Source organism: Mycetomoellerius zeteki, unplaced genomic scaffold (genome assembly GCF_001594055.1).
Source record: "Mycetomoellerius zeteki isolate Tzet28-1 unplaced genomic scaffold, Tzet1.0 scaffold146, whole genome shotgun sequence".
NCBI lineage: Eukaryota > Metazoa > Arthropoda > Insecta > Hymenoptera > Formicidae > Mycetomoellerius > Mycetomoellerius zeteki.
The window spans coordinates 910,111-935,596 of NW_017256404.1; the positions used below are offsets into that span (position 1 = coordinate 910,111).

The 25,486-nt window shown below is 36.4% G+C and overlaps 5 protein-coding genes across 6 annotated transcripts in view; 2 read left to right on the forward strand and 3 right to left on the reverse strand.

The window, feature by feature from the left end:
* Window positions 1–89: 89 nt before the first annotated feature.
* LOC108732157 (tetratricopeptide repeat protein 37) lies at window positions 90–5,453 on the forward strand. Its single transcript, XM_018462830.1, has 14 exons — window positions 90–251; window positions 426–757; window positions 837–1,210; window positions 1,286–1,701; window positions 1,769–2,236; window positions 2,330–2,484; window positions 2,564–2,699; window positions 2,758–3,125; window positions 3,345–3,661; window positions 3,739–4,035; window positions 4,109–4,366; window positions 4,501–4,884; window positions 4,958–5,213; window positions 5,288–5,453. Exons 2-14 carry the CDS (start codon window positions 432–434, stop codon window positions 5,451–5,453), a joined length of 3,921 nt encoding a protein of 1,306 aa, XP_018318332.1. The 5' UTR covers window positions 90–251; window positions 426–431.
* Window positions 5,454–5,656: 203 nt separating this feature from the next.
* LOC108732160 (pentatricopeptide repeat-containing protein 2, mitochondrial) lies at window positions 5,657–7,722 on the reverse strand. Its single transcript, XM_018462834.1, has 5 exons — window positions 7,523–7,722; window positions 6,719–7,242; window positions 6,350–6,649; window positions 6,158–6,262; window positions 5,657–5,952 (listed from the first exon to the last, which is right to left on the reverse strand). The coding sequence occupies exons 1-5, from the start codon at window positions 7,602–7,604 to the stop codon at window positions 5,782–5,784; spliced, it is 1,182 nt and encodes a 393-aa protein (XP_018318336.1). The 5' UTR covers window positions 7,605–7,722; the 3' UTR covers window positions 5,657–5,781.
* A 1,549-nt stretch (window positions 7,723–9,271) lies between these two features.
* Pop4 (ribonuclease P/MRP subunit POP4) lies at window positions 9,272–12,049 on the forward strand. Its single transcript, XM_018462819.1, has 5 exons — window positions 9,272–9,300; window positions 9,391–9,517; window positions 9,593–9,729; window positions 10,123–10,504; window positions 11,028–12,049. The coding sequence occupies exons 2-5, from the start codon at window positions 9,502–9,504 to the stop codon at window positions 11,165–11,167; spliced, it is 675 nt and encodes a 224-aa protein (XP_018318321.1). The 5' UTR covers window positions 9,272–9,300; window positions 9,391–9,501; the 3' UTR covers window positions 11,168–12,049.
* Chc (clathrin heavy chain) lies at window positions 11,639–22,413 on the reverse strand. Its single transcript, XM_018462818.1, has 9 exons — window positions 21,719–22,413; window positions 20,319–20,526; window positions 16,748–19,799; window positions 16,146–16,443; window positions 15,501–15,941; window positions 14,727–15,289; window positions 14,172–14,394; window positions 14,011–14,086; window positions 11,639–13,908 (listed from the first exon to the last, which is right to left on the reverse strand). Exons 1-9 carry the CDS (start codon window positions 21,758–21,760, stop codon window positions 13,781–13,783), a joined length of 5,031 nt encoding a protein of 1,676 aa, XP_018318320.1. The 5' UTR covers window positions 21,761–22,413; the 3' UTR covers window positions 11,639–13,780.
* Window positions 22,414–22,761: 348 nt separating this feature from the next.
* RpLP2 (ribosomal protein LP2) overlaps window positions 22,762–25,486 on the reverse strand; it is a 7,479-nt gene continuing 4,754 nt past the window's right edge. The window contains exons 1-4 of one of the 2 annotated variants that reach the window (XM_018462820.1): window positions 25,015–25,106; window positions 24,223–24,395; window positions 23,200–23,301; window positions 22,874–22,986 (exon numbers count right to left, since the gene is read on the reverse strand). In XM_018462820.1, coding sequence (XP_018318322.1) covers window positions 22,916–22,986; window positions 23,200–23,301; window positions 24,223–24,394 — 345 coding nt within the window. In that variant the 5' untranslated portion in view covers window position 24,395; window positions 25,015–25,106 and the 3' untranslated portion in view covers window positions 22,874–22,915. Of the gene's footprint in view, window positions 22,987–23,199; window positions 23,302–24,222; window positions 24,396–25,014; window positions 25,107–25,486 lie in introns of those variants that run through there. The other variant, XM_018462821.1, reaches the window with a different exon arrangement.

A 25,486-nucleotide genomic window follows, 5' to 3' on the forward strand; every position in this document is an offset into this window, starting at 1 on the left:
TCGCTTTGCTTGAAATTTCCAAAAATTTTTGCACTTAAAATAAGACAAGTATATATATATATATATATATATATATATATATATGAGACGTTAAAAAGAGAGATAGCGAAGATTTTAAGTGCCAAAAGTGCAAGCAACGCGATGATTACGTTTTCGTGATTACGTTTGAGTCGTTCGACACTTTTTGGAAAGAGTATTCGTTATATCTAACAAACTTTATTCATATCTATGATTGTAAAGTTGAATTTAAGGTAGGATAACAATCATTCAAAATATTTTGATATTTTCACTATAATTTATAAATTATTTTCGTGATTATACGTTATTCAATCGTTATTGCTGTTACATTGTGTATGGATTATAAAATATTGAAAGCAAAAACATCCATAGCATTACAATAATTTGATTTTTTATTTTATTCACAGAGCAAAATGTCGGATGACACAAAGATCTTATTGAAGGAAGCCCGTGAATCTTTCAAGCAAAATGAATATCTGGAAGTTGTGAAGAAATGCAGAAAGGTTTTAAAAAAAGACAAAAACAATTATGCGGCATTACTACTCCTAGCCCGTTCCATGCAAGAGGTGGAGGAATTTAAATCACAGGTATCCTTAGTCCTTCACAAGGCCGTAGAGGTGCAACCCAATAATCCATTAGCCTGGCAAGGTTTAGCGGCACATTATGAAAAAGCTCCACAGGACCATGATAATTGGGAAAAGTTAGCTTTAGCTTATTGCAAATTGTTGCAGTTAGATAGGTAGGATATCATTACAATTTTTAAAACATCTTGGGCTATATGTAAAGATTAGATAAAAGGATAAACATCTATGTTTTAGCGAATCTCCTAAGTTCACACATTTTGTGAATAAAATTTCGGAGATTATCTTGCGTATCAAGAATGATGACATATTCTCTGAAGCATTGAGCACATTGAGTGTGTTACGAGAAATTTCTACCAAAGAGAAGATAAATCTGATTGATAAGACCCTAGTGTGGATTTTATCAGAGTATCCTAATAATAGAATAAACAAGTATCAGGAACTTTATGAAAATGTGTTAGAATCTGTAATAAAAGACACAGATCTAGTGAATAGACAAGAGTGTTACAGAAAATATTTAAAGATACTACATGATTCAAATAAACTTACAAAGTTGCTAACAGCTGCTCAAGACATGCATATTCAATTTCCACAGGATACTTATCCTTTAGGTAAATTATTTTTTAACTCTTATCAAAATTTATATTTTTATACGCTCGTACAATATAATTGCTTTCTTTGCACAGAATGGTTATGCCGTATTTATTATGAGACGGAGGCGTTGTGTGAAATTAAACTTGGAATTGATATAACTCAGTTTTATGAATTACTTTTAAAGATAAATCCAAATTCCGAGGCTGCATTTATTGCAAAGGCAGTATATTTGAAAAGAACAGACGAGTTAATTGACTCACGCAATTGTTTGAAGCAAGTAGTCTCATTAAATGCACAATCATTTTATGCTTGGTTAATGTTGAGCCAAATATATTTCAAACTATACTGCTGGGAAGAAACCGAGAATGCATCTAGACAAGCACTTTGGTTAATAAAATCCACTTTAAAGGACAAATTTCAACATGGAATCAAATTGAGATTACTTGAAGCAATAAGTAGAAGTAGTAACAAACAAAAATTGATAGAAGCACGTCAGATGTGTGAAGAAGTGAGTATTTAATACGAATATTATAAATCTCTCGATATTTATTGATACATAATAAATTTGTATTTAGTTGTTAAGTGTTGAGCCTTCCATACAATTACAAGTGATTCATGCACGCACAAATATATTATTGGATGAACCTGATGCTACTGCTATATTAAGTAACTTGGAGTCTCAGAATGAAACTAAACTTCAAGCTTTTATTCTTAAAGCGTTGCATTTACAAAAACACAAACAATACGAAGATGCTATTAATGCTCTCGAGTTAGCTTTAGAAAATTCTGAAGCTTGGTTGCTGTTCGGTAAAATATATTGGGATATAGGAGATTATAACCACAGTCTGATGGCATTTTTAAACGGCGTCCAAGCAGATCGCAATAATTGGGAATGTATGGTTTACTTAGGACATTATTATCGCGAACATGGTAACGACATAGAACGTTCAAGAAGATGTTACCACGCCGCATTACAAATCAATCCGAATTCCGAGGAAGCTGGTATCGGACTAAGCACAGCTTATCGTCTTCTCAAGAATATTGTGAGCATCATATAAACATATTTTTCTATTTAAAACACAAATTTATATGTGACAATTATTCTGATCAAAATCCTAATATTATATATTGTTTAGGATGCCAATATACAATTATTACAAAGGGTAACTATACAAGGTACTGGGCCAAGATGGGCTTGGCTCCAACTGGGTTTGCATTACTTGGATCAAGGTGACGCTGGACAAGCTATCACAGCATTACAACATGTGATCAGAGCTGATCCTAATGACAAGTATAACATAGCTCGCTATTATTTTATTGTGTTACAGAATGTTATGATATTTCTTATCACAAGTGTGTACTTTGTACAGTCATAGTTGGGAATCTTTGGCAGATGCGTATTTGGTACGCGGCGCTCATGCATCGGCACTAAAGTCGTATCAACGCGCATTACAGCTGAGCCCAGAATCCTTATATCCTATGATACAACTCGCGAATATCAAACTAGTAAGTAAAATTCATAAAAATATATCATAATATAATTGATATAAAATTTTTTCTGTAGCTCATTGGTCAACATAAAGAAGCCAAGGAAGATTTCGAGAGTATATTACAGAACGATAAACAGCATATTCTTGCATTAAAAGGTCTAGCACAGGCATGTTTAGGTTTAGCAAGACAAAATATTGAAAAACAATTTCTATGTCGAGCAAGGGAAAATCTACAACAAGCAGCAGACAATCTGATAGACGCTATTATGATACGCAGTGATCTGCTTTGCAATTGGAAATTGCTTGGCGACGTGTGTTATAGAATAATCGCTCTACCGGAAAAGTATTGCTATTTAAAAATTAAATCTGTTTTAATGAAGTGTGACAATACTGAAAAATATGTGAATATTAAAGGAGACGAGATATTGATGTTATCAATAAGGTAAAAAGAAATTATTCTTAAATTGTTTCATAATATGACTATTAGAAAATGAAATCAATTAAAATCAATATCATTTAAACTGTTAAACGCAATTATTAATGTACAAAAGTTTGCACGATATATTAAATTTTTACGAATATTATCGTAAGACTGCATTAGTATTTTGTACCATTTTACGTTTCAAAATTTAACTTCATCAATAAACTGTTTTATTTTCAGATGTTTTTGTCGGGCATTATCCATGCAAAATTCTGCATTGTTATGGCATGATTTAACGTGCTGTTATTTGATGCAACTAAATCGCGCTTCTACAGTCAATAAGAATGATGTGGCGGCTAAGTGCTATGCGACTGCAAAACATGCTGTTAAACTCTGCCCGCAATCGTGGCTACATTGGAATATTCTTGGTGTTATTTGTATGTCAGTATATGTAAAAAATTATGCCCTAGCTCAACATTGTTTCATCATGGCGATCGATAGAGAATCGAACAATGCAATAGCTTGGAGCAATCTGGGAGCATTATATTTGCATCTAGGTACCTATAAAGATAACTACTTTTTAAATTTGTATTAGAATTATATGCATTTTATGACAATCTTTTGATATATCTAGGAGATATCTACAAAGCAAATGAAGCGTTTTCTCGATCACAACGTGCGGATCCTAGTTACGTGAATAGTTGGGTCGGACAGGGATTAATTGCGGAGAAAACCCTGAGGAAGGAAGCGATGGATCTATTCCGCCATTCGACACAATTGGGTTATCACAATCAAGCAGCTTTAGGCTATGCTCATTGGGTACTTACTACTCTTCTGAATCCCGCAATGAAGGAAGATCCACTGTTAGTTTACGTTATCGAAAACATGCATGCGATACCTGCAGCAGCCGACATTCTTACTTGGTACACAGGTTAGCAAATAACGTTATCAGTTTAACGTGATACTCTCTTTGTACTTTAAGGTAAATTTTGGCCTTTTTTCAGAACGCGAGCCATATGATGTTTATGCTTTAAATACACATGGTTTATTATTGGAACGACTAAAATTGTACAATACAGCGGCTAAACAATTTTCCACAGCTTTAAAATTGAGTGAAGATGAAGAAAGGGATATGATAACCATAAACTTAGCACGCATCCTGATTCAAATCGGAAAATACGAAAAAGCGGTAGCATTATGCAAACAAGTGAAATGTGCAAATTTCAATTCTCAGTGCCATCTAGCGTTATCGTTGTTCAAAGGTATGGAAATCTTAATTTTTATCTTTATCTTATGAAAATATAAGTTCTCGAAACGGATTATTCATTTTATGTTCAACTTTCTATAAGACTGAAGTATCAACTTTGATGAAAATAAAAATGTCATATATATTTAGCCAAGCAGTATGAAGATTCGTACAATACATACGAAGCAGCTTTACATTGGCTAGCAGACACTGGTGTGGATAAAGCTAATGTTTTGTGTGCGATGGCTGCGATTGCTTACATATTCCAAGGGGCAGATGCTGTTAAGACTTTACTATTCCAATGTATACAAATAGAACCGCCTACTGTAACTGGTCTCTTAGCGACTGCTGCATTAGGAATTTTGCATGACGACGTCAATTTGACTTCTTTGGTATTGAACGAATTGAAATCATACGAAAATCACCACAAATACGGTTATCACGTTGTCACATTGTCAGCATACTATCAAGTTATTCAGGGAAATCTCATCCAAGCTATTCGAATACTTACCAAAGCTATTTTCAAATACCCTAGTAAGTAATTCATGTTATCATGTATTATCAAATGACGAACTTGCAAGTTTATCCTTTACAATGAATATTATAGACGACGTTAGATATTGGATGCGTCTTGTTCGAGTTTTACTGTTGGACAAAAATTTTGATGTCTTTCATAAATATGCTCTAACAGCATTGACGCTAAGCAGAAATACGACCAATGCTGATATTGTACATGTTGCTTGCGCATCAGCGTACAGTCACTTTGGCACAAAAGAGGGTATCAGACAAGCTCAGAAAAATATATTTACATATCCTAATAACGTTGAGAGCTGGGCTAATCTCGTTGCAGCTCTTTTACCCAGGTTGGTATGATATATTAATCTTGTCCTTTTTTTCAACTGCTGAATTGTCATATGTATAATTATTTTATTTATAGAAGTATAGATAAGGACTGTACTCCAATTAATAGTCAGTGGATGCTGTCACTAATATCAATAATTAAATCGCAATTTCACGCTTCCGAAAATATGTCACAATGGTTACTTCACAATGAGAAAGAACTAAGTCATTTCCAAGTCAACAAAGCCTCGGAGTTTAAATAAATTATTTTATGATTTATTGTAAAAAAAACAATGTATTTTTTCTATCTTATAAAAAACTGTATAATAAATCTAAATTAACTGGAGTAGTTCATCTTTTATTGAATTTTATTGTGTAAAATAGGTATCAATTTATAGAAAGTTGCATTGGTTGAGGGTGTTAATTATTATTTAATAAAAACAAATATAATTTCGTCCATTACTAATTGAAACAAATCATATTTATTTATTCATTGGTTTTATTTTAAATTTATCTCGGATAAATTAATTAGCGGGTTATACGAGATACGTTCTACAACTTAAGTATGGAAATGCTTCCATAAACACATACTTACAAAAGATCCCGCAATGCCGGTCTATTATTATTATGCACAAACGATTGTGACCGCTGTGAAAAATTAGATTGCGGCTGTGAAAAATTAAATTGTGTGTTATTAAATCTCCTTCTGTTAAATCTCGTTTTATCGATTACTATTTCCGCGCAGATATGCTCTTCCAAAGTCTGTAAAAATATGATTCATTTAATCATATTTTGATTCTAATAGATTTGATGGTACTTAATTGTTAAGCTAATTTTACGTGCACATAAAAATTTTTTACGAAAATGTAAGAAATAAAATATAAAATACATTTCCAGCATATAATTAGCATGATAAATTGGTAATCAATGATTAGTAGAGGAACGGATTGTCTGGGTACCAACTTACTTTTGGTGAGATGTACTCATCCTTTTTCAATAAAGCAATCAACTTGTAAAGTTCGAAGTTCTCAGGGATATTCTCCTGTGCCATAGTCTCTTCCAATTTTTCAATCTGTAGATATAATAAAAATAAACCGTGTGTATATGTTACATAAACATAATAATTGCTAAACAAGGACTGTATAAACAGGATACATACCACATCTATGAAATAACTTTCTTTTTGTGCATTGGGTCTATCATGTTCTAATGATGCTCTAAACATAGGCACTATCTCAGTAAACCTCTTCAAATCTGTGTAGGCTAAAATTTTCAGACATCTTATCTGAATATATCGAGCCTCTCTTAAAGAACTTAAAATTTCTATAGCTATGTGGGACGAATTCTGCTTAATGGCTAAAGCTGCTAAAAACGTAGTAGCTCTACGCATAATCATGTATCCTTTGTCATCTAATTCTTTCCAGATTTTCAAGCCATACTGTAATGTCTCCGGTGTATTCTGAAAGTGTTAAAACTAATTATGTAAAGAACGAATTTGCAAAAATTTAATCACTCTTGCACAAGTTACCTCCTTATAACAGCCAGCCATAACTAATATCAAAGAATTCCTAGGATATCCGTCTGCCATGTCTTTGTCCTTAATCATGTCATACACATCTCTCATTTCTGTGTACTTTCCATGCTTATATAATAGGGATAAAAGAATTTGGTAACTGACGAATTGATCAAAGAAATTCTCAAACTTAGGATCTTTGAAAGCAGTGTATGCGAGGTCTGGTTCATTCAAGTAATACAGGGTACGCATCACTACGGGACCAAACATAAAAGTACCAAATCTCATCTCCTTGGTTTGCTTATTAAATTTTGTCAACATTTTGATAAGTAACTCAATGTCTTCGGGTTTTTTCTGAGCTAAATGCAACATAGACTTTAGATCTTCTGTGAAGATCATACTCGAGTCTGTATTACATACTTCTTCCATTTTGCTGCGGAATGTATTTTCCACATTTAAAAACTGATTGCGGAAGTTCAATCGTGCATTTTCATAGCCTTGCATACCCAGGCTCTTGTCTGAATATAAGAATCTGCAAGCTGCAAAGTGAATATAACATCAATAGCTGTGTGAATATAACATCAAAGCATCATATTAAATATGTAAAAAATTTATGAAAAATATTTTAATTACGCGCTCGTTTTGTTAAATACTATTTCATATAATACGTTCGAATATATTTTCTGAGATATGTATTAACTGAAAGTTGAAACTGCATATAACTAATTTTGTACTAAACGTACATAATGTACGTGAAACGTGGGTCATACTAAAGTCGCCGCGAGAAAGATTAATGTAAGGTTAAGTCGAATTACGTACAATTGAGGAAGCTATTCCTCAGAAAAGCATGGTTCACCAGTCCCACATTGAATCTCATAAGATATCTCATCGTCGCTGCCATTATCTCTGTATGCAAACGTCTTCAATTCTTCTTTCTAAATTTATATTTTAGTCTTTTGAACGATGATCATTGATAGGCACACGCTCAACGATACACGAAATGAAGGGAAGAAGAACGCCTATAGACCGGAAGCCGGGTAGTCAGTAGTCGATAAATCTCAACATGTAACTTCCGGTTCGATTACATTCTTCTTTCCTATTCGCAAACACAATGAACTGTAGATGACACTTAAATCACTGGCTGCGTTCAGCAGAACGTTTGTTTTGCAACTGTTGTAAGTTTCCTTCGCGCTAATTGGATCATACTTTTAGATCTAAAAGAATGGTCCTATCTCAGCAGACAATCATAAAACGGTTGCAAAACTGTTGAGTCTGCTGAACGCAGCCATTTTCTGGCTAGTTTTTGGCTAGAGACTCTCTAAACAGAAGGTCTGTTCGCGTTGCTTGCACTTTTGGCACTCGACATCTTCGCTTTCTCTCTTTTCAAGGCCAAATATATATCTATCTCATTTTAAGTGCAAAAATATTTGGGGATTTCATGCAACGCGAACAGACCTAGAGTTGCAACATCAGACAGCCAGTTTTGATTGGTCCGCCATTTTTCAGCAATTCCCGCCTATATTCGAATGTCTATATTGTAGGAATGGGCGATGTGCGTATCGATACGCTAAAATTCGTTCGCCAATTAACCTATTTTGTGAAAAATCAATTTTTCCTTTACCTTTACCTTAAAGAATCATTTCTTTTTTTAACAAGGTTAAAAAAGGTCTACTTCGAATCGATATAATCGATTTTTAGTGTTCCGATACGAATATCGCCCATTCAAAGTATATACATTTGTACTATTGTTAAAATTAAACAAAACAAGATTAAATATTTTAAAGTTATTACCAGATTATAGATTTCTCACATTATATGTGGAAGTAATGCTTACTAAAAAAAAATGTTTTATTTTTTTTATAAAAGTTATGTATTTTGATCAGAGGTATGCATTTTTCGTTGGTGTTCAATTTTTTCCAACATTTGTTGCCCATAATGTTCGACGTTTAGCATCACGCGGAAATATTTTCATTATGTAGCCTTTCGCTGCAGAATTAGTACAAAATGGGGCTGCACACCCAACCATTTTGCAATTATTTTTATTAATCTTCTAAAGCTGGAATCAGATTAGGCATTGAAGATTGAGATTGAAGACTGAAAGATTGAAATTTGACCAATCAAAACAATAGGAGCTAAAATTCCTTTGCTCTCATTGGTCAAATTTTAATCTTCAATCTTCAATCTCAATATTCAATGCGTAGTCTGATTCCCGCCTAATAAGTCGTACCAATCTTCAAAAGCAGAAAGATGTATCACAACTCACGAGAAACTATCAAGGTTAGAAAAAGACACAACGTATTCCTCTCTCTTTCGTGTGATTTTGCTGAAATTAGAGATCTTTAAGAGAAAGAGACCGTGAAGAGAGTCTCTAACTAGAGTCTCTTTTTCTCATGTCGCGACTCTGATTAGAGGGTCTCTATTTCTGGCTAACGTCACGTTTTTATTGGCTAATTAAAAACGAAGAGCACGATTATGGATGTGATTGGTCGGTTGTAGGAACAATATGACGCAATAAGGCTTCTTGTCCATTTCCATTTTGTTGCCAGTTAACTGCTGAAGTAGAGATGAAGCGCCATGATGTTGCGAAAGTTTGTTTGGTATTCTCATTAGCATTATAATTTGTTAATATCAATTATTATATTAATTTTTAATATATTATACTTTAAGGACATTTTTCTCTGTTCCAGAAAATCATGAATTGTTGTAATAATATTTTAACGTTGCAAAAATAATTGAAAATTTCAATTGTGGTTTAACAATTCGAAAGATCAACTTATAGGAGGCAACATTGCAGAATCATGTCGAATTATGCGAGTAAAAACTTTAATATATAATAAAAATTTGTATGTTCTTATGTTCTTATGATAATAATAAACGTTTCTTTTCCAGAATTATGCACGCCACTTCCCAAAAGTAAGACTAGTCATATCAAGATCTGTGAAAATACTCAGCAGTATGTCATCGACTTTTTGCAAAACTTGTTGCCACCGTCCGACCAAAAATCTATTTCAGATGAGTTACGAAAGGTACATAATATATAATACGTTATATGTTGTAATATAATAAAGTGTTCATCAATTGGTGATACAATTGGAAAGATGATTCTACATAGAAAAATAAATAGAAAATGTAGAATATAATTTTTTTACATTTTAGATTTTGTTTTCGAAAAAATAGATTTTATATATAGTGAATATTTAAAATAGATTTTCTCAAAAACGAAGCCTCATATGAAAAAAGTTTTATTCTTTATTTTCAACTTATTTTTTTATATAGAATCATTTCTTTTCTGATTGTACCATCAGTTCATGGACCCTGTATAATATATAATAACAAATGAGAGTCATTATGGAAATATAATTACTGACTTGACCAAGTCTGACTGATTGATCAAGGTCTTATTTTTTGAAAATTTTTAGACCTATATATTTAACAAGATTAGACCAAAGCACAAGCAGAAAGTGGAGAAAGGCAAATGCTTCTCTGCCAGGAAGAGACTACACCTTGGTTTAGGTAGAATCGGTAATAGAAATCAGATGAAATACTCTGATGTTTTGCCTTTAAATCAATTATGGCTACAGTATATGCGAGAGATGCTCGGTGTCGAGTCGTTTGTTGATATATCAGAGAATCCTCGAAATTGGGAGAATGTAAATCTGCAACTGATGAAAGCTGATTTTCATGGTGCTAAAATCTCAATTGATAGATCCAAATGCCCTAGTCTGGTAGGAGTTACGGGAATCGTCATACAAGACACAAAGAATACTTTTAGGGTCTGTGGAATGGACAATATTATTCGAAGTAAGCAATAAACGTACATTTGTCGATTTTTTCCCTACATAAGTATGTCATATCTGTCCCAAAGTGCATGCACTTGTTGCCGCTTTTATCATTATATGCAGGAGTACAATAAATTCCTTGGAAATTATGGGATATTTGACAATACAAGTGAGAGAAAATTTGAGAGCGATTCTGGATGATAAAATAAGGAAATCGAAAATAAAATTACAATCAAAGCTTCGTTTGTAATTATAAATTTTTAAATATTCACAAACACTAGGCATTTTTTTATGAATATGTAAATATTCAGAATTACAAAAAGAATAAAATTCGGTCATGATTTTGTTAATTATAAATGTTTAAATATTTACGTAAAAAATACTTTACACTTATAATTAAAAGACAAAGCCTTTTGTTACTCTCGATTTCTGATTTCTTTTGTCATTTAGAAGCCTGCCCTTAAATTTTCTCCCATCTGTTGTCAAAAATATATATATATATATATATTCTTTATTGCTAATGATTTTTATTAAACTGTTTACAGCGATACCAAAAGATGTAGTTAAGATTGACGTTCACTTGGATGATGGAGTAACACTAAAAGCATTTGGAAGAGAGCTTTCTATAAGGCCTGCAGAACGAGCAGTTAAGAAATTTAAGAATAGTTCAATCATAATGCTGTGATAAATATTTAATATAATATATTAATAATTTGATGGGGTACTTTCTACAAAGATACACAAATTAGTGTTAAATTTTGATTAAAAAATTACGTTGTGAAGGAAAATAAAAAAATGTGACAAAATAAATCAGTATACGGATAATATAGTTGTACGTAATTATACAATATGGTATACCTTTTGTTGAAATTACTTTAATTTCATCTAGATGTTAGAATTATTTTATTTCTTCATATCTTTCAGCATTTCTTTGTAGATTATTATCATAGGATATTACAATTACAGGATTGGTAATGTATATTTACTACTTACATGGTACAGTATTTATATATAGTCGTATATATAATATAGCATTATATTTATATATAATGTATACGCGTGTAAATCTCTTTGTGTCTCGTGTGTTTATATGGAAAGGTGTGCATAACTATTGAACAATAACATATTTTTTCTTTTGGAAGTGTGTTCACCCATGTTCCATTAAAATCGCAATGGTCAAACATGACACTGATACAATGATAATTATTTTCAATTAATACAACTATATTTGTTTAATCAATCTCTACAATTTCATTTGGCTAAGGTTTAGATAAAAATAAAACGTAGTATCAGGGCATGTTACTGACCTCCTCCTTCGACATTCGACATAACAGTTTTAATATATAATATATACAGCTAGATCACTGCAAGATCAACTGTGGAGTACAAAAAAAACCAAAATGTCGCGCGATAGAGAAGACGAGGAAAACGATGAGCGCGTTCATTTTTTTATTATTACACAATATAATTTTTTTTTTACTTGGGCATAGTATTAACGTGACCGGTATAAACTTTCGCTCTCCGTGCATTTTAAAATAAAAAGACTACATATTATAACCTGTTGAGATATGAGAAAAAGAAACGAGATATAGATCACTAAGTGATACAAATTTACGCAGATTGTTAGTTCACACTCACTTAGGAATGTTAACGGTAAGACATATTACAAAATTAATTTGTTTTTTCTCAGTAGCCTGTTGCACCTTATACATATTGATCTTGATGCATCAACATAACGTTTTATATATACGACGTAAAGATTTCAAAAGAAAAAGAGAAACACAAATATTCAACAAAACATAGCTTTGTTATTTTTTAGAAACATTTTGATCTAATTTATCTTAAAACTGCATAATTTAGGCATGGTTTGTAACAAGTTACATAATATGATTATAACGATGAATAACTTTGAATAAGATTATTATGCACACACATTATATGTAAAACCATAGATGTAATGCCTATTACGCCTATGTGTGAAACGAGTAGAAAATACTACCAAAACTACAATATATACGAAACAATGTGTGACAGTGAACGATCATGCTGGACTTTGTTATCAAATTATCTTTAATTCTTTAAACAATTCAAGAAATTAAAGATAAGATTTGACATGTCTGTAATTAATCTTTTTATGCAATGAACACTGAAAGATTAAAAACACGATTAATGTAGATTGGACAAAAAAATTCGGGCGGACTACTCCATGCACTGTTGTACATTAGTGAGACAATAAGGTCTTGCCGTTCAATTTCGGTACCTATAATTTATTTTATGATTCGTTTTGTTTACGCAAATCAAGCTAACTTGTGGCGAACACGTGTCTTCGTATTATGTTCAAGCAAATGTACATACAGGTAGATCTAGGACGATGTATATGTTAATATAGGTACGCCAAACATATTTTGAGGTGTCTACAAGTTTTTCTCAATCTTGATCTCGTCGTTACAATACTGATATAACGATACGCGATCTACTCCGATCTAAAAGATATTCTTATTACATTGCAATTTTGCGAGGGATCCTTACTTTCCACCGATTCATCACACGCTAGAAGGTTTTGAGAATGTACATCCAGTACAATGCCAACGTTTTTTCAAAGATAAAGAAAGACGAGATGACTTTCAAAAAAGCATGTTTACATAAGTGGTGAGAGAAATTGAAAGAAATTTCGCCGAAAAGCAAGCGCTGGGTAATCTGTACAGAAATTACAATGTAATTGTTGATCTACAGTTGATTTTGCTTTCGAATTATCATATTGCCCAAAAAAGCTTGCTTCCTGTTAGTAGCCAAAAGAAAGGCACGTAGACGCACACACATATGTGCCGGTAAAAGACAGGGAAATTATACTTTGTTCACACAACATACATATATCTTCTTCATTGACTGTGCAACGATAATTCAATGGAAAAATTTCGGTAAATCGCATTTAAAAAAAAAGAGAAAAAAAACATCTTTTTTTTCCGTTACAATCACTTCCGAATAATTTTTTAAATTTTTTCATGCAAAATTCGCGTTGAACAGCTATTTAAACCATGAAATATAATTTGCTCAACATCTTCCCTATAAATTACACATTCACATTTAGGTAGCGTGTGATAGCGTATTAATGCCTTTTCTTAATGCATTTCGCTATTCGATACACTATTATCATGATCTAAACGTGGTAATTCATCGTTTTTTTTCTAATGATATTCATTCGTATTCGCTTTGACGATATTAAGCTAACAAAACAATCTCATTCTACCTAAACTTTATAGAAAAGTAGACTTTGTTGATCTGTCTCCTTAAATGTATTTCACATACCGTAACCTTGGTAGGCTGCGGTGGACGCGTACACTTGTGCGGGTGTACCATATACGTTTTGAGGCGCGTAGCCAGGTGCCATCATTCCTGGCCCTGCGGTCAGCATTAGCTGAGGTTCCGCTATAACCGAAAGAAATATTATCTTTAACGTAGAAAACAGTTCACCGGCTTCGCACATTTATGGGACGTATACTCGCGAAAATATATTAAAGGATCACTCACGCATGATCATAGGCTTGTGTTCCTGATGATCAGTTTCTTCGATGCGTCGGCTTTCGGCCTCTTCTAATTTATCGACCTATGAAACATATTTATCATTGTAAATACTGCCAGTGGTACAAAGAATTAGACAGAGACTTCTTTTACGAATATCTTATATATACCTTAGTGATATATTCTCGCGCGACTTGTATAAGATACGGCATTGCGAAATGTAAAATGCGATGTCTCCATGCGAGTTCCAAGATGACGTCCGGATGAAGTAAATCGTAACAATGAAATAAGCATGCTGCAAAACAGTCCTTAGAACCCCTTTCTAAGAACCACTCAAGTAATTCTTCGGCGACCTCTGCATTCCGGGATTCCGCCGCGTACTCCATGGCGTCTCTATTATCAAATTGGCATATATTAATAAAATTCCCATATACGTATATATCATAAATGTATCTCTGATTTAACACTAGAATCACCAATGATATCCCGCTAGAACTACTGTAAGTACCCATTTGGTAATTTCCTATCCTTATTTTTGGTTAGTAAAGTTATTTTGACATCTATTACTTGTATCGTTAGAATTGTATTATATTCACATATTTTCAATATTCCGTACTACATATCACAAATACAAAAAAAGAAAAAAATTTTAATGATTGCGAAGCCAAAATGGCACTATTGACGATTCTAGTGTTAAAGTAATATGCAGCATTGTTAAACATTACCTAAATAATCGATCCTTCTTGCAAAGCTCCACGGACTGCTTCCATCTATTATTTCCCTTGTACAAGTATGCGGCGATTCTCCTGAACTCTATCAATTCATGTTTCTCGAGTTGCATCGCTAACGCGATATTATCAAAATTATCGAATGCATCAATTGATGTTCGGAGACCTTGGTAATCTTCTTCGTCGATTAACAAGCCGTTCAAGGCTTCGTTGATAGCTTTGTTGTTGAGGGCCTGAACTGATCTTAAGTATGGCTTCACCAATTGCAGATGGCCGGTTCGCGTGAAATACGCCACTGATCTAGTATGATCCATGCGCGGAGCAAGCACGAGCAATATATCGTTCAGAAGAAGGGGTTTATATTCCACATAAAAGTGTATAGCCTTATAGTAGAGCTCGACGTTTGCGACTTTGGTGATTACGTCTTTGAAATGACCCTCTCGCCAAGCCTCGGTAGGATGTTGCATCATCGCTAGGACCGCATTATCATATTCCTCGTACTTGTCATACAGAAACACTAACTCGGCCCACAAATGCGCTTGTTCCGCTGCGCGCAGCACCTACAATAATTCAATCATTTTCAGTTTATTTCTAACAATGTAGATTAACTTTAATCTCGGTTTAACTTTTTACCTTCATTAGTTCTAAGAATTAAAAAAGATAAAGAGTAAATTAAATCAAAATTAAAGTCAATCCACATTGATAGAAATGCACATAAATAGTTAATGAAACTGCTATTGATTTTCATATTGATCTGAGATGAAAACCCACTTTCGGTATATTGACACGCGACCAGAAGAGTTCCAAATGTTCCCTCATTCGTTGAGGCTTGTATTTACTATAAAGAATAGCTAGTTCGGTAAACATTCCCATGTGAGCCCGTTCAAGTCCTAGAGCAGCTTCCAAAAGATTAATAAGTTCTTCGAAATGCCCGCGATCTTGGTAATAATTAATCAAGTCCTCAAGCTCGTCTGCATGTACGACTATGTGCAGACCGCACATTTGTGCCAAGCGAAATTCGCCGCTATCCACACAGGCAAAACAAACTTCCTTCCAGGTGCGCGTTGAGTTGGCTTTGCGTGCGCTATCGACGGCACCTTGAAACTCTTTCAGATGGACCAACGTTATAGCTAAACGCGCAAAGTTCGATACATTGTTGTAGAGCAGTTTCGCGGCGTCATACATCTTATCGTCGAAACATCTGTCGCCGATCTGCAAAAAGAGTAAAAATATATTCGTAAGGAATCGAATTATACTTACAAATGCGAATAAGATAGAGCAGAGTCATAATGATAGCATAAGACGTCATCATAAATTCATTTGTCGTTTAATGAACTAAGAAGTAACATATAAAATCTTGGTGATGTCCTTATATTATTTTGGCTTTTGTGTTTTACTTTGGGAATGACTCTTTACCTTTTGTATATCGGCGTGATTAGGGCCAGATATAAATTCTTCGAGATCTGCGAGTCTGTTGGTCCGTGCATACGCGTATATTAATTCGCTCTCAATGAAGGATTCGCGTGCTTTCTTGCGAGCCATTTGGAGATAACGGACTAAATCTTCCCAATGCGAAGTCCGATGCGCCGTTTCTACCACGTCCATGTACGCGGACGGATCGTCTGCTTTAATAAAGCTATCGATCGATTCTTTAACCAGACCTTGCTGCAGTTGGGCCCTGGCAAGCTGTGACCACACCGGTGGCTCGTTGCATCTACACATGAAACGGTTTAATTAAGTAAATTGTATTAAAAAAATACGCGATGCACACTCCAGGCAAAGAGTTTGGAAACGCTTAAAAAAAAAACATTTTTTTAGAAAAAAATTTCTTCATTACTTTCAATAACAAAAATTTTCACTTTTCATATTTCCGCCTTAGGGAAAATTATATGATTGCTACCGCGAAGAATTATTGTTGAAAGAAACACATTGTCATGGACATTTGAATAAGTAATCTCCAAAATGTCAACAACACTTTAAAAAGTGTTTCCAAACTTTTGGCTTAGAATATATCATACCTTTCTGCAAATTCGTAAGCCCTGTCCAAGTTGCCAACTTGTTCAATTAGAACCTGGATAGCCGACGTATTGACGTCAAACTTTTTGAAGATTGCAAAAGCTTCCTCGTAAAGTTCATTGTTAATAGCAATGTTAGCGATATCCGGGGCGTCATAATTGTCTAAGCGGTTAATATATTCCATGACGCGTGTACGGTCAGCTTTGATGGCTGTTAATATCAAGAGATTCTGCAAATTACGATGATCGCTGAATACGCTGCTGTCCAGTACTATCTTCTCGAGAAGTTCGATCAGTTCGTTAGGCAAGTCGGCCGTCATGAAAGCCTTGACAGTAACCGATATATCTTCGGGATCTTGCGTCTCAGATAATGCCGTCTGAACAACCTGATCGATCAACGGTCGCTTGTACGGATTGCTCTCCAACAGCACTTCCGCCCAAAGATCAGGATCTCTACGTCTCACCAGATATCTGGCCTCACTCTTGAACAGGCTGTTCTCGTTGCACACGCTTATTAGCTCACGGTCGCATTGGCCACGCTCGTATGCAATGCAAGCCAAATGAGGATCGCGCTTTTCACAATATTTGCCAACAACTCTGCTGTCATAGAATTGATTCTCCTTAAGAAATCTTTCGGGATTGTTGTTGCTGTCAATGTAGATCTTGGCCAGCGCATTGTGCGTAGCTGGTTCCACACAGCCCTCGTGAACGCGGGATTCCAGCCACGGCAGCAACAATTTCAGTCGATTTCTCTTTTCTACCTCCTCAACTAGTTCATCGGTGGAGAATTGTCCGCGCACCACCAGTATCAGATTCTTAATGATATCTTCCGAACAGTCGACGTCCAGTAGACCACCCACGACGACCGGTAGTCGCGATGGATTTACCTTTTGGACATATATCTCAATGTATTTCTGTAAGTTGTTGCGATAAAGATAGAGAACAAGATCGTGAACGAAGTCAAATCGGTCGCACACGATTATTAAAGGCAATTGATCGGACAGCTTTGCTTCTTTTAGGAAATTCTTTACGCGTTCCGGGTTGTAACAGTTGCTCTCTCGACATATGCGCTCCACCTCTTTTATCTGGCCAGTCTTGCACGCCGCCTGGATATATTTGAAGTGCACTTCCTGATCCTGGCTAAAATTCACGATAGACCCCAAGAAGTAGAACAGGCCTTCGTAAGACTTAAAACTCTCGAATAGATCTATCAACGCTTTAGTCGTCAACTGCTCGTGATATTTGGTCGCAATCTGTATGCAGATCTGCAAGTTCTGCCGTATGTTGGCCGTTAACATGGCCTTCAGACACTCGAGGGAATCTTCAACGGACAGAGTACCGAAGAAACCTACGAGCCAGTCGGGCGAGAGCAGATGCGTATGTACCACCGCTCTTTTAATATCATACAAATCCGTGTAGTGCTCGAGAGCGCGTTGCAACAAGCCGGCCTTCTCGCACAATTGCGCGACGTGAGCTCTGTCGTAATGGGTAAACATTTGATTACCCAATATAGCGTCAGCCACTTGCGGGGCGGACATTAAATTCATTTCTAAGAGACGGGTCTGTAAGGCACCCTCGCTCGGCCGATTGTTCTTGAGCGCATCCAGCAGGAACGCCGTACATTGCTGCACCATATTCTGCTCCATAAATATATCGACAATCTGATTGATGTCGGCCAATGGTTCGTCGTCCTGAACCAGCATCTGTGCAAATGCCACACCCTGATCGGGATTAATCCTCATGACATTCCGCAGGAGGAATATATAGTCGGGCGTATACGAGACTTTCTTGGCGTACAATACGATCTTCTGAAATTGGCCGGTCTCCGCAAAGCATTGAATTACCTTGTTGGGGACGTTAGCTCTCAAATAAACGCTAAGCGCTAATGTGGGATCCGCCTGTTTCACTAGATCTCCCAACTCTTCGCTGCATTCCAGTTTGTCTTCTTTCAACCATTTCTCCAGCAGTTGTTTACGTCCTTGAACTAATACCGGTCGGCACAACTCCAACGACTCGTATTTATTTAGTTGTCCCTGATCCAGAAGAATGCCGAAATACTGTAAGAGAGGAGACGTTTGACCCTGAGTAGCAGGGACCTGTTGAAATCGCTGGATAGTCGCCGGTGTTCTGAGTATTCCTTTGGGAGCATTTGCCGCGACTTTCGCTGCCTCCGCGTACTGACCATTTTGGAAGAGCATATTGAATTTCCTTACGAACAAGTCCTCCGCGCCCGACAGATTGTTTCTCACGGCCATTCTCAACGCCAATTCCGAATTCTGTAGCACTCCATTGATGTACGGGATTATGTTCTCTTCGTCCACGGAGACGGACAAGACTTGACCCTTTCGATTCACTCCTATTATACCGCCAGACGCTTCGTGTGGTGCGGTAACGAAGATCGTCTCCCCAGAGATACGATTCATAAATATACAGGTCGCGGACTCAATATCGTACATGTGTATATAACCGTATTTCGTGATTAAATATATGACGTCGTATTTGGAGCTAACTTGCATCGCGACGGGAAAATCGTTTCCTGCCTCAGGTGGGAAAAATACATCTACAGCTTTCTTGGGAAACGGATGGTTACCAGAGGGCGGTTGGCCCACCTCGATGATGTGAAGCTTTGCGCCCTGGACCGTTCTAACAGCAAAACAGAATAGATTGCTTGGCTCTCCGTTTCCTTCCATCTTAAACTGAGCAAAGGAGGCGGCGTGTCCCTCGATCGGTTGTGAACATTTACGTTCCACAGAGTAAAGCTGCATGGCGCCGACCACTCGGTTATGCTGTGCCGAAATACCGATCAACAACAGCCACGTCTGCTTCGGATCTGTTCGGTAATTTATAATTTGGCAGCCGTTTAATGACGAATGACGTTCGAACATCTTATTCGGCGTCGAGTCACCCTCCATGGACCAGTGGTACACTGCAGTCTCCGTTACTAATGCCAACGTGTTCAGCGATATCCATTTCCAAAAGACTACATCTTCCGTCATTGTATGAGCTTTCATCTTTGATTTCATCTCAATGTTGAAGATCTGAAGCGTCTTCATAGCTAAAAAAAAATATTTGTCTTAGTAATCTCCCCCTTCTCTTTCAATATTTCTACTATTATAAAATCATTATCTTGTATCGAGGCTCGCTTTAGGAAAATGCGTACAATAAATTACAACAAAACACATAGATAATACAGTATAACACAGTGAATCATTACATTCTTATTGTTTGCCACTGTTAAATAAAGATGAAACAATTACTGTTACACTGTATCTTTTGTTGAAAAGCATCACGTGTTACGTTGCATCATTTGTAGGTCTGTTCGCGTTGCTTGCACTTTTTGTATTCAGTCTTGCTTTTACTCTCTTCGACATCCGAATATATATTTATCTCGTTACAAGTCCAAAAATGTTTGGGGATTTCGAGCAACACGTTACTTATTCTCTCTTGTCGGAAAGCAGCCAATATCGCTTTCCAGATTAAGAATAAAGTAGAATCAAAATTTTCAATGTTTATTTTCTACAGCTGAATACACCTTTTCCTGAAATCGAGCACTCGCATGTGCATGTATGCATACCTTTGAGAGCGATGACTTTACTAGCAGGATTCATGATTGCAGAATCAGCGGATATTGGTCTTCTGATAGGATTGGCTGAATCATTCATATCAATGATTACTACCTGGGCAGTATCACCAACCTTCTCTCTAACGCAAATGAATTTGTCAGACTCCATAGTGAGGGTGTTAAAGCTGACATTACTAGCATTAATTCCTACAGCCGTAAGCTGCAAAAATAAGAAACATAGATAGCCTTGTATCCTTCAAACTTATGTTTTTGATCGAGGATAAAATTCAATTATATCTCGCTGGTTTTATGTTTTCTGAGAGCAAAGAGGTTTATTATCGAGTCAACTTTATTGACAATATATTTCTGACAATCCAAAAGCGACCAATACATACACATATACTCTCCAACGACTGAGCTTAATACTGATTATAGACACTGAGCTTAATACCGATTATAGACACTACTGCCTGTAATCAGGAAAAATAAGGCAAGACATTAATGAAATAAATTTTAAAACAAACTGACATTCCAACCGTTGGAAGTTTGTGCTGATTGGATTATACTTTTAGATCTAAAGGAATAGTCCTATGGCAGCAAAAAAAACTCAACAGTTGCAAAATAAACATTCTGCTGAACACAGTAAATATGTAACGTTAATGTAACAGCCATATGTTGCTAAAATAAAGCATGCTCGAATTGCTGTGTGTGCGCGCTCGCGCGCGTATGTACGTGTGTCTCAAGCAAATAGCTTGGTTCCCATCATCCTACCATCATCCTCACGTCTACGTGGAACATGTGGGAAGGAGTGACAACATTTTCCGTGATACTCGACGATGACGCATCGGGACAATGAGAGGATTGTATGCCGATAAGGTGTGCAACAGTTTCGGGTAAAAGCGGAAACGAGGGGCGTATGCGCTGGACGATAGCGTCTCGGTGGGGAAAAGAAAAGGAGGCGAGACATCTCGGGATCTCACGCAATGTGTTCGTTCGACCCGCGGTATCGCGTTCAATTCCATGCGGATAACCTGGTCACGAAATCGGTCGTGAGGAGAGCGCGAGGCAAGTCGGCAGAATCGGGTGTGTAACGTCATCGGGTCTCATCGCGCTCGGCTGATGGGGAAGGAGGGAAGGGGGAGAGAGAGACGTTGCAACTGTCAGAGTAACGTCAGTCCCGAAATATTGCACTTCCGTTTCAGAGAGACGGGAGCAAGTGTAATCCGTCGATACATCGACGGATGGACGCACGCGAAAGAGAGAAAGACAAGGAGGAGGGGGAGAGATAAATCTAAATGAGAGAGGACGAGATGCGGGGGCAGAGAAAATGTCCGGTGTTCCGAGAGAAAGGCCGACGTGGTAAATGCCGATGATGGGACGCGCGGGGTTCACGGGGGAAGGGGCAAACGTACCTGCAGGTGTTCCTGGAACCTTATGGGTAATAGCTGCGTCATTTTCGCCGAGGTGTCTGAGGAATCCGTCGTGGCGAGGTTCTCGGTCACTGTTCCCGCCGTGGTGCGGATTTACTTAGATCTCCTCCGTGCGCGGATGGAGATCTCGCAATTCCAAAATCCAATTCTCCTTACTTACGAATTTCGTTCCCCCGGGTGTCGTCGTGTGCGCCTCTCTCTGTCTATCTCTGTCCCGTCGCGGGACGCTCAACATCAATTCGTTGAAGCGCGTAAAAACCGACTGAGCGGAGAGCGAGCGTAAACGTCGCTACTCGCCGCTGACACCCATCATGGCCGCCAACGCCGCCCCTCTAACTCGAAATAGTTCCCGCGTATGAAGGATTCCCCGTAGAAAGATTCACCGCGCGCGAGAGAGATCCGGAGAGGTCGACGATCACGATCGCTAAATAATAACAATGAGCGTCGGAAAATTTTCTCGTGTCCGAGCGGTCAGCACCGACGATCACGATGACGTTAGCGGAGAGGAGAGTGTCTTGGAGTGTCTCGAGTACGGCGCGAGCGCCCCGACACCAGCGGAAGAATACAAGCGACGATTTGACACGATTGGACTCGGTGGGACGGTGGCGGATCTCGCGCATCACCCCCTCCTCTTACCCCACCTGCCGCTGTCGCAGCCAAGTGAAACCGCAGCGGCGCACGAGTGCGTAACGTATTTCCACGCAGTCGATTAAGAGTCTCTCTCTCCTTCCCACTCTACCGTTCTCCGCGTTCCCTCTCTAATTAAAACACTTTTTCTCTTATAAAATATATATCCTGAAGGTTATCGCCGAGGTTTTGCTTCGCTCGCGACGTCTCGCGATACGTTGAATGCAGTTAGTTCTAAAAAGAATTTTTATCCGGATTTTTACATAATTTTTTTAATTTTTTAAAATTATTTAAATTAATCAAATCCAATTTAAATGAGTTCTAAACTTTTTGTATAAAATTCATTTTATAGAATCAAACGCGACTAAAGGTGGGGATGTAAAGAGATTGGTACTGAGTTCGGTTAAAAGTACGCTTTATTCTCCAACAGAAGTATCAGCTATCGATTCTTAACGCCTATGAAAGTTAAACTGGAAATCGCTCATACCACTGCCACAGAAATGCTGCGTGTTTCATTCTCCGGTGACAAAATAAAAAAAAAAAGAAGCATCTTTAGTCAAACAAGCCAAAGCCCATATCGTCGTCCTCTGATTCAGATTCTTCTTTAGCTGGCTTCTTTTCTTCTGTTAAAAAGAAATATTATTTATTATTTTCATATACATTTAGTATCATTATAAACGTCTTAAATAAAAGTCTATTCTTTTTAGTTGAATGTTTTGCATAATTCTTTTTCCCCTTTTTTTTCACGTTGAAGAGAAAAGATGAAATGTACAAAAAATTTAACTAAAAAGAATGGATCTTAGAATCAGGCTTTCAAAGTTAAGTGGTAAACTTACCTTTCTTCTCTTCAGCTGGAGCTGCAGCGCCACCAGCAGGGGCTGCAGGAGCACCAGCGGGGACTGCTCCACCAACAGGCATGGACGATAGTTTCTCTCTGCCTAGAATTGCGAAACGATAAAATTCAATTTGGATTACGTATAGTTCTGAACGAAAACAATCGACTCGATGGGTCTCAGAAGTTCGATCCCTAAATTTATTCAAAGTATGCTTTGGTTTTGTAATAGGTTAATTAGAAAATCAAAAGTTAGGTAAAGTAATTATGAGACAAATGGTTTCAAAAACTCATATTATTCATTTTACAAGTTTCTATTTGATTTGATTCATGGAAATATGATATGCAATAAGTCTATTCTTTTTAGATGAACTTGCATTTATCTTTTTTCTTTTCTCTAGCAGAGAAAAAAAAGAGGATGAATCATACGAGAAGTTTAAAGTTAAAAGAACAGACCAAATAAATATTTCTAATATCCATTTTTTATCAATGCAGATTAAGTTTAATCTTGATGAACACAGGATAGAAGAGAATTAATTTACTTCAGCTTATATCAAGAAGGAATTTAGTTTAGAAATATTATAAATAACCAATACACATTCATCCTACTTTTAAGTTATGCTTCTGTACAAACTACTCAAGGTGCAGCTACAATAGAAGGAATAAGGAATAAAGATTTCAACCTATCAGAAACCGTGTATTCGATATCTGATAGGTTGAAATCTTTATTCCTTATTCCTTCTATTGTGGCTGCATCTTTACCCTGGCTATTGCTTTATTCTAAGCCTATCGCTGTCACAAAAAAGATCTGTATATTCTCTCCGAGCTTACTTATTCTACACACTACAATTTTGTTTCTCATGTACTTTTGATTCTACGTGCTTATTTAACTTTAATCTTATTGTAATTTATTCTTTATCTCTTTTCAATTTGTAGAATTAGAAAGAAATTAAAAAACAGTTAAACCAAGATTAAAGTTAATCTGATAGAAACAAACATAAACGTTTTAAAGAATATATCGACATACCTTTGGCAATCAATTCGTCCATTGATTTACCGTTCAATTCATTAATGACCTTTTTCAGTTTCTCAGCATCAGTTTCAATTCCCACTGACGACAGAATTTTTTCAATGTCATTCTGGCTTGGCGAGGCCTTGCCTCCCAAAACTGCCAGCATGTAAGCGGCCACGTAACGCATTCTACAAAATAGTATATTAAAATATAAATGTAAAGTATTTGTACAATGTGATTATTCTAAGGGTTAATCGTGCTCAGTAAAAGGAAATGTATCATCACAATCATTCAGTCGAAAGATGGTGATCAAATTATCATCATGAAGTAAGGAGCTTCTATAAATATACGTGAGATACGTTTGGCTTATACATATAAGAACCATAAACATCATTCGCGTGATCGGAGTGTGATAAATGATGTATCTGTATCATAAATATTGATATATTTGTACCAAACCATAACCTATTGCATATTGGCGCGCGCGAACTCCACTTCTATTTTCCATCAAGTGCCTCATATTACTTTCGGAATCACTTTACACTATGTTGGCGCTTAGCAAATTTAACTGTAACTCGAACAAAAGTGGGAAGCGATATTAGTTATAATAACGTCTTGGATATTTGCGCTTTCGCGTAAACGTGACGCGGAACGTGGTGACATGGAAAATGGAAAGTATCCACCGATGTGACAAATTGTGAAGTGCAATCGAATGAAGACGTTAATTAGTTCGTTCTGTCGATGTTCAGATAATCCGAAATGTAGAATATTATTCTTTATAAAGATAAAATTCAAGTTTAAACATACCTTTAAGTCTTACGACACGAAAACGTGAATTCCGCCAAAGCAATATTAAAACGTGCACGAAATTTGCACCGGAAGAGCTCAGAAAAGAACTGAAAGAAATAAATCTGATGAAAGGGTGATAGATGGGAGATTTCGTCTTACTGTCGCGCCCTCTCGAATGCATTTGGATGAATTTAGCCAATATGTCGGTTAATTATGGAATTTCAAAAATATTCAGACATTCCTTGCTTTCCAGCAAGGACACAGTCAGAGGCCGGAATCAGACTACGCATTGAAGATTGAGATCGAAGATTGAAGATTGAAATTTGACTAAGGCCGGAATCAGACTATGCATTAAAGATTGAAATTGAAGATTGAAAAATTCAAATTTGACCAATCGAAATAAAAGGAGCTAAAATTTCTTTGTCCTTATTGGTCAAATTTCAATCTTCAATCTTCAACCTCAATCTTCAATGCGTAGTCTGATTCCGGC